Below are 17,193 nucleotides of genomic sequence, written 5' to 3'. Positions count from 1 at the left end.
TAATTTTGCTTTGACCATAGATGAAATTAATGTAGATGTTTTTGTGCTGACAACCTCCCTGTCAAATTATATAGTGACTTCTCATGCTAAAACTTGTTTGTTTTCACACACCATCCTCACTGATGATCTCAGCACAGCAGTTCTCCGAGAATAATGGTTTAGTCAAACGCAAAGCCAGCAGAAGGAACATAAAACAATGTGTGCTTATATAGGGCCTACATAAATAGTGCTTTTTAAAAATGTTTGGCAATGAAATAATAGTTGTGGGTTTGTTTCATTTTTTTTATAAATTAACCTCTGGATTGTTAATGGTCTGGAGAACCTTTCCACACCAGAGTGGTTATGAGACCTAAAACTTTTTGTTACATCCTCCCACAAAGATTCTATGCAGAAGTTGCCCACTGTCAACTGTGGTTCATACCCTCACTACACACAGTTTCAGAGAAGTCAGTGGATTTATATCAATTTCAAAAGTTACAGAGCTGACCCCACATACCCTGAGTCAAATGAAGAACATTAGAAGCAAGTGTACCTGATTAAGGCTGGGGAAGGCAGGGGCTGTACAGTGGACACTCTCGCCCTTACAAGGTTTTTATTTGAAATTCCCTTTTGATTGCTGTTAAAAAAAAAAATCAGAGTAGCTCAGGCAGTGATGAGATTTTTCACAATTTGTGAAAGACTTTACTCTCACTCACAGGTCAGCCCAGGAACTGTGCAAGATGCTCAAGCGGCCTGGGCTTCGCTTTCCAGTACTGCAAACAAATACCTCAATTTATTAAAACTGCAGGGTATTAAAGCTGCCCTCCCACTTCTTTCTCCCTCCAGCTCTTTTTTTTTTTTCCAAAAAGTAAAAGAAACAAACCACAAACCACACAAAACGCCATAAATAAAACATAACTAAAGTCTAAGGTGCTACTCCCAATTCACAACAGCATCGTTAAGAGTGAAAATGCACATCATATTTAGAAGCAGAATTAATCCTGCCATGTTTAACTGAAAATCTTGGTGGGCTTTTCATCTACATCATGCAAGCCTGAGGCCAGAGTGGTGACTGTCACAGCCAAAGAGACACAGACAGATAGATGATGGAGAGTGCAGACTGCGCACCCACACATAAAGCGCGTGAGAGGAAGGAGAGTGCACGGAAGGAATATTAATTGAGCACAAAATAAGTATTCTCAATATCCCTCTGCCCCCTTAAAAAGTAGTCACAAGATGAGGAGAGCTACAAACATGTTCATCTTGGGGAAAGAGCCGTCCTTAACGTGACATGCCAGGCTATTACTTTAATAATGGGATTTGCACAGCGCACAACTGATAGGCTACGTTCAGAATAGACCCATGAATCTAATTTTCTTCTCAATGAGTGTTCTTGCAGTTCGTAACTCCACAGATTTCAATAGAGTTGCTCCAGATTTCTATCAGGGTGAGTGGAGAATTAGGCTCTACTATGATATTTTTAAATCCACAAGAATGTGATTCTCCTTACCCAATCATAAAACCCATGGCTCTTTTGATCCTTTCTACTTTCATAGCAAGTTATTTAGAAGGGAACTTTTTTTTCAAGATTCACATTTAAATAAATTACTGCTTTCTCTCACTTTTTGTGATAAACAGCAATTACTCGAATTTAACCTATTTTCACGCTTGATTCCATGTGCTGCTTTATTAGCATCAAAGAATGAAAAAGCAGGACAAGAACTGTAAGAATCGGTTTGGTTTTTACATCATCCATTTTTTCCCCATTATCTTTTTTTATATACTTTTCCCCTGCACAGCTAGTAAAAGGAACTTATACTGACCTTATTTAATAGCAGGTATAAGACACCCTCTAAGTGCCACACAGATACATTTAACGATATGGTAGTAAGGAAAGAAGAAAAATTCTTTAACTTGTTTTAAACTACAAAATCTCCTCTGTTTCCTCATTTTGTGCCCTCTCTGGGAAATGATGGAAGACTCTACATATGTTTATCCTGATCACTTTAACCTTAAAAAAAAATATGAAATGGTTCAAATGCCCCCTACCCAGCCGAACACCAGCAAAAGGAGCTTTTTAAGTCACAAAGAAGTTGTTTATGTGGTGGTTGAAATCCTCACAAGCTCTTAACAAAGATTTCTTCTTTCTAAAACGTTCACTCAGTAATGAAGTTAAACAGTAGGTAGTAAAAGATATCCCTGAACAAAACAATTTATTACTTTTTCCCTACTCCATTGCTCAACTTTTAATTTGTTCAGGTTGTATTTTACTACCATTCTAAGAAAATAAGTTTCCTATAAGTGAGGTATTGACATACCCATATAAGATAACGCTCGTTTCTGGACAAGCACAATTCCAGGCTCTTTGCCATCACACACTCAGGTCACCTCTGGAGTTCTTTCTGGGTTCCTAAAAACATTTAGTGACAAACTAATTCACTGACCTGACCAGGACCAAAAGCAGGCCCAGATTTAACCAACCAGCTAAAATTCATTCAGAGTAGAACCTATAGAGGTATGATTTACTATTCACAATTTGAAGATCCTCTCCTTGCAACTGACTATTGCTGTTGAATGTGTTTCTTAAAAGTTAAGGGAGAGGTGCATTTGGACTGGGAATAATGGTAAACTAGTTCACACATGACCGAATTGCTGGCAGTTGGTTTGCAGCATCAATGCATAACCAAGTGACCCACTAATAATATCATCCTCCATATCTTAGAGCATTCCATTACTGAGACAGAAAACTACTATAAATAAAGTACAACATGGTAATGTCTCAGTTTAGTGCTTACTGTTGTAGCCGCGCCATCCAATGGATCCTAAACCCAATTTCAGATTCCATTTATTGTGCTACAGAGCCCCCTGTGTTGAGCTCTGTCAAATGTCTCATATTAACTAGTATTACTTACATTTGGCAGAAGGAAAGTAACTCAGATGTTAAATCCAGAAACCACTGGTCCAGTTTAATGTCTCACACAAGCCAAATCAATTTCTGACCACTTGCAAACAGCCCAGAAAAAGCTGGCTATGAGCTACGCTGCCTTACATGCAATGAAAGAGTAACTGAAAGCACAAGTCCACAAAGTAAATAGGTAAAAAGGCAGCTTCTTCCCCTAAATGAGAAAAAGACCAGCCTGATTAAATACATTAAATACATTTATCTATATTAAATTTAGGCAGTATGTTCAAGGATTACCAGTTTCAGTTCAGTACATCTCTAGACAAAAACACACAACCATACTGAGCCTGGGACCAAGTACTTCAATCTCATTGAGATGTTCACTGTGTGGCAGCACCCAAAGATGAGGCCCTCAGGAAGGACAGAAATTGAGATGAGAGCAATGAAAGCTGTTTGAGAAAATACTGCAAAGGTAGAAACTATCTGTAGAGTTTACATGGGGTAGAAAGCTGAGGGTGAGATCAAACTATGCCCAGTTCCTGAGCTAACAGAGGCCTCGGTACCCTAGTAAGAGTCATGAAAACATTCAGAGCCAAAGAAAAGCAGAATCAGCTCCTGAGGCTGGCAAAGGTAATAGAGGATTTGTAACACTTTTCCCCCATTAAATTCAAATCTCATTCCTTCTGGCTTCTTCTAAAGATGTCACTCTTTTTCTCACCCACTCAGTGAAGCTTTCTGGCCAAGCAGGGCTGCACCCCACCCCTTGAATTCACCTGTCACGGAAGGGTGTCACAAAGTGACATGAGCTGTCTCAAAGGAAGAGATTATTAAAACCGCACACCTAGACAAACAGTGTTGATGACAGTGTTTCGGGGCATTTGTTTTGAAATTGTGTGAGCGACTGACTTCTTGAACAAATTCTCCAAAAAATGTAAAACGGAAACAAGAACCAAAAGCAAAACATCTTTTAAGCTAAGGAAATTGTCATAAGCTTTCAATGTTTTACTTCAAAAATCCTTCAGCCTTCAGCAAAATCCTTGGAAAATCTCTTCGTGTTTATAAAATAACATTTGATATCACCATCTAGAAACCTACAAACCAGTGCAACAACCCTTTCTGAGCTCTCTAAAGGCAAATAACAGCTGCATTTCCCATGTGATGGCTAGTAAAAAAGTGCTGACTCTCAGTATTTTTAATTACAGAGTAAAATAACACCTCAGTGAAAAATTGTGGATGTACTATTATTTTAAAGTGTCAGGGTTGCTCCTTCAAACTGAGCCATAATTGGAGCAAAACGATCAGTGCATAAACCAACAGAACAGCTCCTCAGGTGTAACAAGCCACAACAGCTTATCGGCTTCAACAAGTCTTTTCACCGCATCACTGAAATAATTGGTTTACGTATGTCATGTTGTACTTGTTATGTACACCTGAGAATTTAAATCATTTCTACGATTATATGTATAACAACAAAAAAGTATTTCCATAGCAGCATTTTGCTTTACAAGTCTAAAAAAAAGCAGATTTCTGCGCTTACTACTCTAATGTGGCTAATGTCTAAATACAGCATGATAAGGTATTGTCCAAGATCATTGTTTCATCTATGTTGGAGAATACTGAGCCTTAAAAATTGTAAAGTAGAACCGGAATATAAGTTTGGGCACGATGAAAAGGTGTTTACATAGTTCTTATTCCAAACTGTTGCTTCAATGTTGTGATCAACTTCAATAATTTTTCAGCTCTCAACCAAGAATACCCTAAAAATTACTTTCTTAAGGGCAAAGCCCTTGAAGCCCTACAACATTATAGTGTGCAGAGCAGAATATATTCTTTCCTGAGAAATCAGGGGTACTTTTTAGGGGTTAAATAGAGCATGGAGACAGGGAGAGGAAAAATCAACAGAAATTGTTTTGAGATACTCTAGAGTGACAACGATCTACCAAGCGGTCTGATCGGCCCTGGCATTAGTATTTAAAACTGACATATTCACAAAGCATTTAAAATATTTTCCCTTGGACTCCTATGTATTTCTTGCAATGAGAGTTTATAACAGAAAAATTAAGCCAAGTAAGCTATCTCAATTAGATATGTCTACCTGTTAATTTGGTTAGTATGAGATAACCAAAACCAAATCAAAGCAAAAGAATCACCTGGAGCTATGAAGCAAAACTGAAAGACCTGTTGCTTTATACATGTATCCGTGTTTCCAGCAACTGCCTCTACTGAGTAGAGCTTTCCTGCAATGAGTTACAAGAAAAGTCAGTGTTTGCAGGTCTTGAGAAAAATTTCCAGTTTGTTCCAATAATAAATCATTCCAATAAATAATAAATCATGTGGATAATAATAATAAAGTTTTAAGTAGAAGCAGCTTTGCTTTTCATTTATTACAAAATCTTGTCCAGAAATAATTTTCTCATAGTAAAGGGTTTATAGGAAAGATGGTCACTGGAATTAAAATTAAGCTTGAAAGACGGCTAATAATACATAAACACAGGTATAAGTCTTCAAAGCAACAGGTCTGTAGAAAATCCAGTAAGTTAACTAACGACAGAAATCAGAGACACGGGATGACAAGATTAGAGGGAAAGTTTTTGATTAGATAAATTGGTTTAAAAGCAACAACAACCTCGCAAGAGCTCTTCTAATATTTAAGATCCTCATGCCTTGACTAGGGGGACAGAGACAGGTTTTTTGAGAAGGCCATGAGCAGGCAAGTTAATAACCAAGCTGAAATCATTCTGCAAGGTTTACGGAACTTGCAGAGATTCTGCCCACACAAAGCTGAAAGGTTTAGCACAGAAAAGCTGCCTTCGGAAGGCACTGTGAGATTGCCTCTCTCTTATCAACTCCAGAGTGAACTCCAGCTCTCACTGAAACAATCTTTTACAGAAGACTCCTCTGCAGTGTGCAGGATAAATGTAAGAGGCTGCAGTGTATTTTAGATTCTCAAAGTGAGGAAGTGAACATCAAATTTAAAAAGCACCTATTAGTCTTTATCTGCAAGTCTTTCTGCTAAATGGTGAAATAAAATGACACGTACAATCTCACTTCTATCTTTTCTTTTAATCTGTATACATGATTTGCTTCCCTTTGCATTCCCCAGGTTAAATTACCAGAGGTAGAGTTTGATAAATTGAAGCTGAACTATAAATGGGTATTTTTGGTGAAGGGGGAAAGGGTTCTGCTTGTTCTAAATGTGTAAACTTTTTAAAATATTGCCATTTTAACTGCTGGAAGAGTGCCATCCAGTATCCCAGAGTGGCAGGCAGGGCTTATTGCCTTTTTTATATGCTATTACAAAAATGTTTAGATTTTAAGCATTAGCCTGACTACTTCTAACAGTCTCCAATTAAAGATGTAACAATAGGAGGCTACAGCAATTTCTTTTTCATGCCATAAGTTCATTATTTCTATTTCATGTTTTAGTCAAGTGTTTCATTTAAGGTTTCGAAACTTTGATGATCTGCAGAAATGCAAACAAACATAAATCCCCTGTAAGTTAACCAGACAGCAGAAATACCCCCAGGTCTATGGATAGCAGTAGACATCAATTCTTCCCAATCCATGCATGACAAAGAGTAGTGAGAAATCCCTGGTCAGTTGTCATAAAAACAGACTCCTTACCATTATCAGGTATGCAGAGCACAGTCAAGTCCGAGTTGTTTTGTTCAACCACCACGTCAACTGTTCTTTCTTTTTAGTGACTTAAAAAAAAACAGCAGCTCACTGCCAGTGATGGCTGGGGGAAAAAACTGCCAACAGCTTTTAGGCTTCAGTAATTCAGGCCATCAAATTGTCCTTCATTAAAGTGGTATGAAACACTTCAACCAAGAGTTATGTCCCAGGTTATAGCTATTTGCCCCTCTCTCCTCTCCTTTCTCTCACTGTTTCTTTCAGTAAATGAGACTAATTTTTCCAGTAGCCTTTAACTCACTAGATTAACTGCCGTGGAAAATGTGACTACGAACGCGTAGCACTGTCTAGCCTCCAACCCAGCACAGAATCAACTTTGTTCTAAGTGTTGAAGGACACCTAACAAGCTGCTACTTGCTAAGTTCATAACCCAGGACTATAGACTGCCGAAGAACGGGACTGCGCCATCTAGTTAGCTGCCAGCAGGCTCTGCTCTGCCTGTTGGGAGCGGATGCCTCGGGACGCAGGGCTTTAGCACATGGGAATGTTCACTTTCTTAAAGATTCAATTGTGTTGGCTTTTTTTTTTTTTTTTATAAAATATCACTACCGGGATAATCCACATCTAGTGGATATGGGAAAATTTAGGCTATAATAGCCCAGCGAACTTCTACATCTTTGATTTACAAGATAAAAGCAACTTTTAAATTAAAGAGCCTTTCTGCTAATAGAGCTTATTATGCCAGAGACAGGAATGATTTTCCTAGAAAGTTGTCCCTGTGTGCATGCCTATTATCTTTGCTTTCCCCCTTCCACTAATGAGCATTTATCTAAAGAGCCTGTTAATCCTCTGATGTGTGCTTCTGGTCAGAGGTAACAGTTTGAATAAAACCGCTAATCACTTATCACTAATCACTGATCATTAATCACACTTTTCCCTAGTGCTTTGCGACCTGTACAGCTCCCTTTAGGATTAAGGAGTCACAAATACGGATTTTAGCCATTTTTCATAAAGAATTTCCAGCTTTTGATACCAACAACCTCATTCACCACATGAAAGTTGCAAAGTACCGAGCAAAGACTTCAACACTACACTTTTCTACTGAAAATAAATCATGCCCTTATGAAAGTGTCCCTCCTTCAGCAAAATCCCTACAAATTATACTATATTTCTGCATTCGGCTCTCACCTTCCACCTCTTAATTTGCTTTCAGTCCCGTTTCTGGATTATTTCTGCATGACAGTGTCTTACAAGAAAGTTTTCCTCCACCACTGTTCCTTGACGCACTGCTGCTTGTCCAAATGGCCAGACAAGGAAAGTCTGGTGCAAGCCAGCGGGTGAGTGTCTCTCTGCAAACTGCACGGTCTCAAGGAAAGCTCAAGCAAGATGCTTCACAGTAATTACTATGCATCAGTCCCAGCTTTAATTTCATCTACCTAAGCACTATTTCTTACTGATAATATATGGAAATCTTCTAATCTTGCTTCTTAAAATACTCTTAATATCGTTCTGGATTTAAAAAAAAAAACAACACCACCCACAAATCAAACGTATGGACATTTCATTTTCCTTTATTCCTACCCCCATCTTTGAACGACCTCTCGTTTTCCAATTGTAAACCTTATATTAAGCCCTGGAGATGAAGGATCACTCACCATGCTTGGACATAAATAATACAGGAGGCAGAGTTTAGCAAGTATTCCCCTTACACTCCTGAAGCTCTTATCGTCCTGAAAACTTCGCTGGGAGAGAGACCCCTGTAAGAGAGGACAGTGGCGGGGGGGCGCGGAGCGATGAGCGGAGCAGCGGGGCTGGAAAGGGAGAGCGGGGCTACCGAGACGGGACCTTGTCAGTGCTCTCCCCCCGCCCCGGACCAGCCGGCATCAGGAACGGAGCATCAGCCCCGCACCGGCCCGCAGCATGACGTCAGGGCCGGGAGCAGCCCTGCACCCCGAGTGTCTCACGGGGATAGGCGGCCGCGAGCGGCTCCGCGCACCGCGCATTGCTCCGCGCAGCGCTGCCGGCGGGTCCCGGCTCGGAGGGGAGCCCGGACGCCGCCGCGAAACTTGTGCAGAAGTTTTGGGGCGGCGGGGAGAGGGCACGGTGGGGCAGCGCGCCGCCGAGCTGTCACTGCCCGGTGCCGCCGGGGCACGCAGGGACGAGGAGCCGTCCAGCCTGCCGCGGGGAGCGGGGATACCGCTGCCCCTCCGCCGGCTTCTGCCGGCACCGCTCGGGCAGCGCACAGCGAAGTGCTGCCTGCGCCCCGCAGCAGCCTCCCCATCCCACCCCATCCCATCCCGGGAAGGCGCACGCAGACACTTCCCAAACTCCCCGAGGTACGTGCGGGGAGCCCGGCTGCCCTGCCGCCGTGCACCCCCGGCTCCCGCCGCCTTGCCCGACCCTCTGCGGGGCGGCAGGGCACGGCGAGGACGGTGGGTTGGCGGGATCCCTGTGCCTGGCAGCGGCGCGGCGCTGGCCAGCGCTCCCGCCTCCGGAGCAGATGCAGTGGCGGAGGGAAGAGCTCCGCAGCTGCGGGCTGCCCCGTCCGCAGGCGCTCAGCCCGGCGCTGCTGCCCCGCTCCGCTCCGAGCGGAGCCGTGCCGTGCCGTGCGGCGGAGCGCGGGGTGCACTGCGCGCCGGGCGCCTTCCCTGGGCTGCCCCGTATTTTTAGGAACTTACCGCCCGGCGCGGCGGGGACGGGACCGGCAGCGCGGCCGGAGGAACCACGTTGGACTGAGGGACGGTTACAATACGTTCTATTTAGAGAAGCATTACATCACCCTCCGTGACGTCACGTGGGATTCCTGAACTTCTAAATCATTGCGGTCCGTGCCGGGCGGGGGGGGGCGACCAGCCAGGCGGGCGGGGCGGGGCCTGAGCCAAGCCACGCCCCCTCCGACGGGGCAGGGGGCGGGGGCGGGGCTGGGGCTGAGTCAGCCGGGAAACAACGTCCCGCCCCTCCGTGGGACAGAGCGGCGGGAGCGGGAGCTCGGGGCTGAGGGTGCCGAGCCCTGGAGGGGATGGGGCCGTCCGGGGGCTGCCCCCCCCCCCCCGCCTGCCTCTCTCAGGCTGGCAGCGTGGCGGGGCGCAGCACCGATGCGGTGCTGGGGGCTTGGGGCTGTAGGGAGCCGGTTCTCCGGCCGTGCGCAGGGACTGCCCCCGCTGGACGACAGCCGCAGGGGCGGACCGCGCTCGGCTCCTACAGTCCTCAACTCTTCTGGGATTTTGTTTGGTTTCTGTCCAGAAACTGGTTAATAAACAACGCTGTGCTCGAGAAGGGAGGGAAACCTCCGTCCCGAGCGGCAGCTCTGTGAGGGTGAGCCTTTTCAGCCTGCTCAGGTGCTGCCCTGTCCGTGCGTGTCCTTCTCAGCTGCTCCCGGTCCATGCGTGCCCTCCCGGCAAGGCTTGGGTGCCGGATAGGACCCAGGGGCACACAGTAGTAAAGAATCTGAACTGAGCTAGGTGATCGTTAAGGTCCCTTCCAACCGAAACTGCTGTATTATTCCCTACAACCAGCTATTTCACTGCTTTTTCAAGGCTTAACATTTTGCATCTGCTTGGCGGTGTGTCTGCCATTATCTGGGACATTGCCAGCGACGAACGTATTATTCTATCCTGTAACTACTTCAGTGCCTCCTTTTCTGTGTTTTCGTGTATTAAGAATACTTTCTCACTCAGCCTAATGCTTCTCAGCAGTGCCTCTACCACCTGGGTCTGGAGGTTCCGACAGCACCTAGCTATCTATTGCTGTAGTTACGTAGGAGGCATTCTTATCAAAGACACAAGTGGTAATTAGCTGGATTTAGCTGCTGATTCATGCCAGGAGGCATGACTTAATTTCGATGCAGTGTTTTAGTACCTAAGCATGGAAAGACCTGTGAGGGAACCTCAGTGTTCCACGGCAGGGTCTTAGACTCTTAAACGAATCACTTGGTTTGTTTTTTCCTGATAGCCAATTAGCAGAAGAGAGAGTAATATAACATGTACTGCCAAAAGCAGGCACTAGTTTACAAGTTACAATAATACAGCACTTTATCCCCAATAATACCATTATTTTGCAAGCTTATATTAGGATATCTAATAGTCTTCTTCAGCTTTTAATGATTCGCTGGTGCTTTATGCAGGATTTAAGCAGATAGAAGCGGATCTTATCAGTGACTGATGATAGGTTTTGGAGTCATTTAACTACTTAAGATAAGGCTCAATGATGCTGTCAGTGTAAGCCTCCGTTTTGTCAGGTATTATCCTTGCAAATTTCATATGGAGTGCAAAGTACTTTACCTCTAAATGTCCTGAAATTATAAGCTACGGAGATGACTGAAGTCATTGCAGTTACTTCTGTTGCACAGGAAGGGTTTTAACAGACAGAAATACTGCGGGTTTTTTAAGGCCATGACAAAAAGATTTAAGTGCAGGAAGCAGCTCTGCATCTCTCATTGAGATTTCATCATAAAATTAATGTACCACACCTTACAGACAGACACACAGCTGGGACTGTAGCTGATCAATGAGTTTTCCTGGGGTAGGCATGGCGGGTTTTTATCCAGGTTTCTTCACGAGACCAAACTGGAATAGGCAACAGAGAATTCAGATGCCAGTAAAGGATCACAGGACCCAAATCCTCCAGGTACTTGCGTAGCAAGAATCAGTCATGGCAAATTTCACACAGATAGAAGCAAACAAAATGCTAGGTGAAGTATTAGCCACAGTTTAATGTTATCAGTCTAGTGGTGATGCTTTCTCGTGACTTATATCATAGACCCTGTGTGACTTGTACACAGATTATAGTAAGTGGACCCACTGTGGGTGTGCACTGTGCTATAATTTAACACATTTTGTTTAAAGTTCCTGACATGAATAATCTGCATCTCCTTCTGCCCTGTCAAGAGTGTTATGCAAAAAGATACCCTAAAGCAAGATGAAAAAGACTGCCACATTAGTCAGATCAGTGACTTTATGTGCCACATACCTATTTGGACAGATCTCTACCACTTAACGAGAGAGGCAGCTTGCAACAGGGGTTTGTGTATGTCTGACACTATAAGAGTGATGACAAATGCTCTGCTAGGTGGTTATGCTGGTTTTTGCTGACAGCAAAGCAGAGAGATTCTGGATTCCTGAAATGAGTCTCAGGTCCTGAGGGAAGACTTCTGACTCTTGAAATGAGTTATGGTCCGGGGGGGGGGGGGGGGTGAGGAGGAAGAGTACAGAATAGAGTCAACGGTTCCTCTTGGGCTTGAATCTGCTGCAGTATGTGTCACTATTGTTGCTTCGCTCCATGCCCAACTTCTGCTATGCTTGTCACCCTCAGATCCCATTCCTCTCCTCCCTCTTCCAGGTCTTTCCTTCTACATTTCCACATTCTTCTTGCCAGTTACCAACCTTCTCTCCATCCTAAGGCAACCACTCTGGTCTCTGAATGGGGATGTGAAAAGGAGCACTAAAAGATGCAGCTTTGTTTTGTTCTATGTTCACTTCAGTGCCTGGTGGTTGAGTGGTTTACAGAAGAGAAAATGTGTTGATCCCTCCAGTCTGAGGACACTGAGCAGAGAAGAGACATTGAGAAAACACAACTGCAGAGTTCTTTCTTGATGCAAACTGTGGGATGACAATAGGACAAGAGGAACTCCAGCTGCCTGCAAAGCTGCTGCTTTCAAGCTGAGCTGATATCTGCTTGTGTGTTGACACTATGAAGAACAACTCTTAACATGAACTCCCATAAAGGTGGTTTAGATTAGCATATTCTACTCAGCAGACGACGGCTATGCCTAGAGTCAGTTACCACAGCTCAGCTGACAAGCCGTAACTTGAGAACGTGCTCTATATGGGGGACAAATTTGGGCAAATCTTAGAGGGTGTTCAAAGGCATCTCCAGTGACAGCAAGATGATCATTCTGCAGAGCTTCAGCTTCCTGCTCCAAAAGCACTAGGTGTTTCCAGGAAAACAAAAACAAAACAAAACAAAACAAACAAAAACAAAACCAAAAAACCCCTTGTGAGATATCGGATAATGTTGGCATGGTAACTTACCTTTTCTGGAATGTTTTCTGGAATCACTGAATTTTGGAAGTGGCTTTCCAAAATACTCCCTCCTAGGGCAGGCACCAGGCGTGGAAAACTCCATCCTGAGTGGTTCAAAACTTGGCAATGTTTTTTAAGTGATTGAAGAAACCTTTAATGTCAAATACTGAGCAACCAACTACACGAGGCACAACCTGTTTTATCTATAATGCTGTTTCATAACTAATTTCAAGGTAGAAAGCTTTTACAAAGCTGTTTTCTTCTGATGGAAAAATCCCTATTTAAATACTTTTCTGGATTATATGTTCTAATAAATGTTTTCCAGATAGGTCTTTGTCAGTTTTATTCTTTAAGTATAAAAACCCCAAAGAAGAACATCCCCTTTACAGCAGTAGCTTAAGTGGTACGAAAACTACTCAGACTTCTGCAGTGGAATGAGTTAGAATGACATTTTGTTTGATTGATAGTAAATGGCAGTAGTGCTGTTTCAGCAAACACCTAAAATCTTTGTCATATCATTAAAATCATTGGGAAGGAAAGATATTAAAATAATTACAGGAGTTTTGTATGTCAAATTTCAGTCTCAGTAAGACACTATTGCTGTCACATAAAATTAATATTTACTGCTGGCACAGTGGAATATTTTACATACCCATTCTTACTATAACATCATTAACCACATGTTTAACTAAGCCGCTGCCAGTGTTGAGTGTTACTCTCAGCTTCGGCACTTGCAATTATCTCGTTACAAGTACTTTGCAGCAATATCTTTTTAGCTAATCGAACAGTAATTTATTCACCTCCTTACATGCTACTGAAAGTTTAGATCTCCACATTTATCATGTGAAACTATCTGCACAGAGTAAAAAAAACATCATTCAGCACTCTTTAGTAAAGATCTATACTAGTCACACAGAAGTGAAGCTTTCAAAATGAAATGGTAAGGGGAAAAATTGATTTCTAGATCTTAACATATGCTTTAATCCATGATGATAGTAAAATGTGTTTTAAAAGGGGGTATAACTTATGCTATTTAATGTGTAATAATCTGAGTGTTAGCCTGAACAAATGCAAATCAATTCCTTCATTATTACATCTCTGTTCAGATCTCTACTTCTTTTAGGAACAGACTGAAAGGGCTATGAGCAAAGGGAATGAAGTACTCTCTATGGTTTGAGAGGCTCACTAGGAAGTACCAGATTAGTCTTAAAACTGAGGCAGAAATTGGAGAATTACTAGATTTGACCAGAAGTTAAGTAGTATTCAACATTTAAAAAACACCAGACCCTTCTGTTGGTTGAAATATAAACAGTAAGTAATGTGCCTGTTCAACTGTGGAGTTTTCTGCAGTGGGCTGGAGAAGAGAGGAAGTGTGATACATTACAGGGACGTGAAACAGCCCTGTGGGATACCAAGCAAGCCATATCTGTGGTTTTTTGCTCTACGTACATCTCACCCATTCATCTGGTCTCACATTCCTCTGTTTTAAGCAGGTGACATACAATAAATGGAGCCAGGTCTCAGTAGGAACATGTGCAAGGCAAAAAAAATGCTTTGTAAGAGGGGGCTAAAGGGTCCTGTTTCTTCAACACGCATCTATATTATAGATTTATATGAGAGTATATTTGGTCCCATAACTATTGATTGCCACAGTCCTTTGCTTTCTTTTTTAAAACATCAAATAGAAATCTTAATTCTCTCCTGTTTCTGAATGATGTCCTATACTCTGGCACTCTTACAGATACTGTGTGAAAACTGATCAAATACGGGATTCATGTTCTCTTTGACAGTGTTTATGTGCTAAGGCAAAGTGACTTGAATTTGGAGCCAAACAGGAGCTGTGTGTCACCATATATAGGCTGCAGAAGCCACACCCCAGAAATGCTGTCATTTCTTTCCCATTTCCTGGAAGGTTACCTGTGAAATAGCAAGTCACTTCATGCCAAACTTCCCTGACTGAACTGAGCATCTGTGGGACAAAACCAGTGTGCATTACTGCAGAGAAGAAACAGAGCTAGCTGGTGAAATGAGGCTCACTCTAGACCTGCAGGCCTCTAACTAGTGTTAAAGATATGATTGGGTGTATCTAATTGAGCTTTAAACAACACTTGAAATTATGGCTTTTAGCTCTTCCCAAGTTAACCAGAATCTGTCTTATGCCATGTTTCTCCTTACTCTTGGTAAACTTAAGAGAAGCTATGGGTTATGCTCATGCCATATAAAAAGAATGGGCATAAGAATGGAGAGGCACAGTCCTTCCTACAGAAAGGACCCTGGTAGAAACTAATCCATGCAGAAAGGTAAGTCCTGGCCTTCTCAACCCAGAGAGAACAGTCAGGGTGCACACAAAGTCCAGAACTGCAAGACAGAGGACTGTGTCTTCTCTTTCCCCATCATTTCTCTTGCCATGCTCTTGAGAGATCCCAGTATGTCAGAAAGCTTGCTGTGTTTGTCCATCCTCCTCTCCTTCTGATCTCTATGTACATTTGTTCTTGATGCCTGTGCTAAGCACATGTTCTCTCAGCTCTGACTTGCAATGTCATTTAACTTCTCACCTTTTGTGCATGAGTGGGTATGTGATAAGTCCTAGTGGGTCTGATCTCAGATGCCAGAACAATCTTTTAATCATAATTGTGTGCCCTGTGGTCTATTCCAGGGAAACGGTAAAAAGAGACCATGTATTCCCTTCTCCATCCCCAGTTCAAAGAAGTTGTGTTGTTTTTTCTCTATACTCAGACACTATTATTTCATGCTTTTTTAAGATGAGGTAAAAAAATTATTTACGTTATTATTCTCCCATAGAGCTCCCGCATTACTTCTTTTGTATTTAATTTACTCTTTTTGATATTATACTTGTTGGAATACTCCTAGTTATAATTTGTTTAGTGCATGAATACGGAAAACTGATTTGATACACATTTTTTGGATAGTATAACTCCAGTTAGACACATATGGAGGTTTGTATAGATTTTTCTGTTTTACTGGGCTTTGGCGTCTGTTTTTTATTGTCTGAGTTGTTGGGGGTTTTAGTCTTAGGAGCAGAATGAGAAATAATAGGTGCATAAGATGACATTTTTATATGTTTCTGAAAGTCTACTTCAGAAACTGTATTTAAACAAGAAAAAAAAATGCAAGTTCTTCTACAAATTCTAATCTGCCTCATTTGGCCACATCTGATTATTAATGGTCTGGAATAACATAATATTTCTATTTATGCCTACAAATCGTGGGGCCATGTGGCAAAAAGATATTATAGATATTATAAGTGAAATTAACTTCTCTGTTAACAGACTCTCTTTTATCAGTTCTCTTCTTGAGAATGCCAGGAATGTCAGATACAAAGCTTGCTCTTCCTCCTTTAAATGTGCTATAAAGATGGCTCATGTACATCTTCATATGACTCACTTTAAGTTTTTTTATGCTTGAAACAGAAGTGGGGAAAATATTTTGCATGAGAAGCCTCAGATACTCAACACTCAGATACTCAACCTTCAGTTTCAAACACTTCTACTAGCACTGTCACTTGCACCAATATGCTTAAAAACCCAAGAGACAAGGCGGAATATGTGAACTGTTCTTACAAAGATGTCCCACGGACATTCAAGTTATGTTGATTGAGAGTAAAGGTGTGGATTGTCAGGGGCTGGTTTTCTAGCCCACGGGTGAGGGATGCAGAGGTGTTGGAGTGGGGCCTCCCCACCATTAGTGCACTTATAATGCTTCTTAAAGTTCTCTGCATGGTCTGCTTAGTTAGGCTTTGTGCAGGGAGAGGCAAATTTCTGTGCTATTTTCTAGCCAAAACTCTGAGAAGGAGACTGTGAGGAATAATTTAATAATTTTAATAATTTAATAATTTTAATAATTTAATAAACAGAAGCGTTTACTACCATGCAGCACTGCCAGTGTTTCACACAAACAGCAGCAAGGGAAGTTAATAAAGCCTTTTTAGTGTGATTTGGTTTGGACACTTGTAAAGAGCAGCCTTATCAGGAAGAAACAAAAAGCCACAGCAACTCAAGGGTTAAAATACTTTTTTCAAGAAGAAAATTACTAAAAATCACATTAAGTAAAACAAAAATCAGTCTGCGCTACTAAACCTCATCTGCCACCAAGAACTTACATAATATACTGCTGACATCATGACTATATAAATTAACACGGTACTTTCACATGTGACATAGAGATTATATTACTAGTGTATGAAAAAGACCTTTAACTTCCGATTTTTTAATTCAGGATGAACTACTGCAGTATGTATTATAAAATTAGATACACATACCAAAGCATCGACAGCAGTACTGGCTTTTTATTACTCTTATTCCAACAGGTGCAAAAACATTCATTTAATCAACAGCTTATAGATGCACAAAACTGTTTTTAGAAAGGGTATAGCTTTGCTTTCGTTCTTGTAACACAGAATACATCATGGATTTCATTTTAGCTGAAGCACAGAATCAGGTTTGTTGCATTTTGCTGCTGTAGATCCATGGGTAAAATCCTGTCTTCACTGAAGTCAATAGGAAAACTCCCATGGATTCAGTGAAGCTAACATTACATCCCGTGTCTGTAATCAATCATTAAAATGTAGCAGGGTCCAATGAATGACTACACTGGAAAAAAATGACAGCAAAATACTTGGAGTAGTTCGCAAATATTTTG

At 42.0% G+C, this 17,193-nt stretch overlaps 1 protein-coding gene across 5 annotated transcripts in view; it reads right to left on the bottom strand.

Annotated features, from left to right (window-relative positions):
• CREB5 (cAMP responsive element binding protein 5) overlaps window positions 1-9,283 on the bottom strand; it is a 254,418-nt gene extending 245,135 nt beyond the window's left edge. Inside the window, exons 1-2 of one of the 5 annotated variants that reach the window (XM_061351008.1) lie at window positions 9,193-9,251; window positions 8,170-8,256 (exon numbers count right to left, since the gene is read on the bottom strand). In XM_061351008.1, coding sequence (XP_061206992.1) covers window positions 8,170-8,172 — 3 coding nt within the window. In that variant the 5' untranslated portion in view covers window positions 8,173-8,256; window positions 9,193-9,251. Of the gene's footprint in view, window positions 1-8,169; window positions 8,334-9,192 lie in introns of those variants that run through there. The other 4 variants (XM_061351009.1, XM_061351010.1, XM_061351012.1 and 1 more) reach the window with 4 other exon arrangements.
• Window positions 9,284-17,193: the final 7,910 nt, after the last annotated feature.

Source organism: Neopsephotus bourkii, unplaced genomic scaffold (assembly GCF_033783945.1).
Source record: "Neopsephotus bourkii isolate Nb327-2 ecotype Australia unplaced genomic scaffold, CSIRO-AGI_Nbou_v1 NB_549, whole genome shotgun sequence".
NCBI lineage: Eukaryota > Metazoa > Chordata > Aves > Psittaciformes > Psittacidae > Neopsephotus > Neopsephotus bourkii.
The sequence above is the reverse complement of the archived record's forward strand: the minus strand, read 5'-3'. Positions and strand labels throughout refer to the sequence as shown.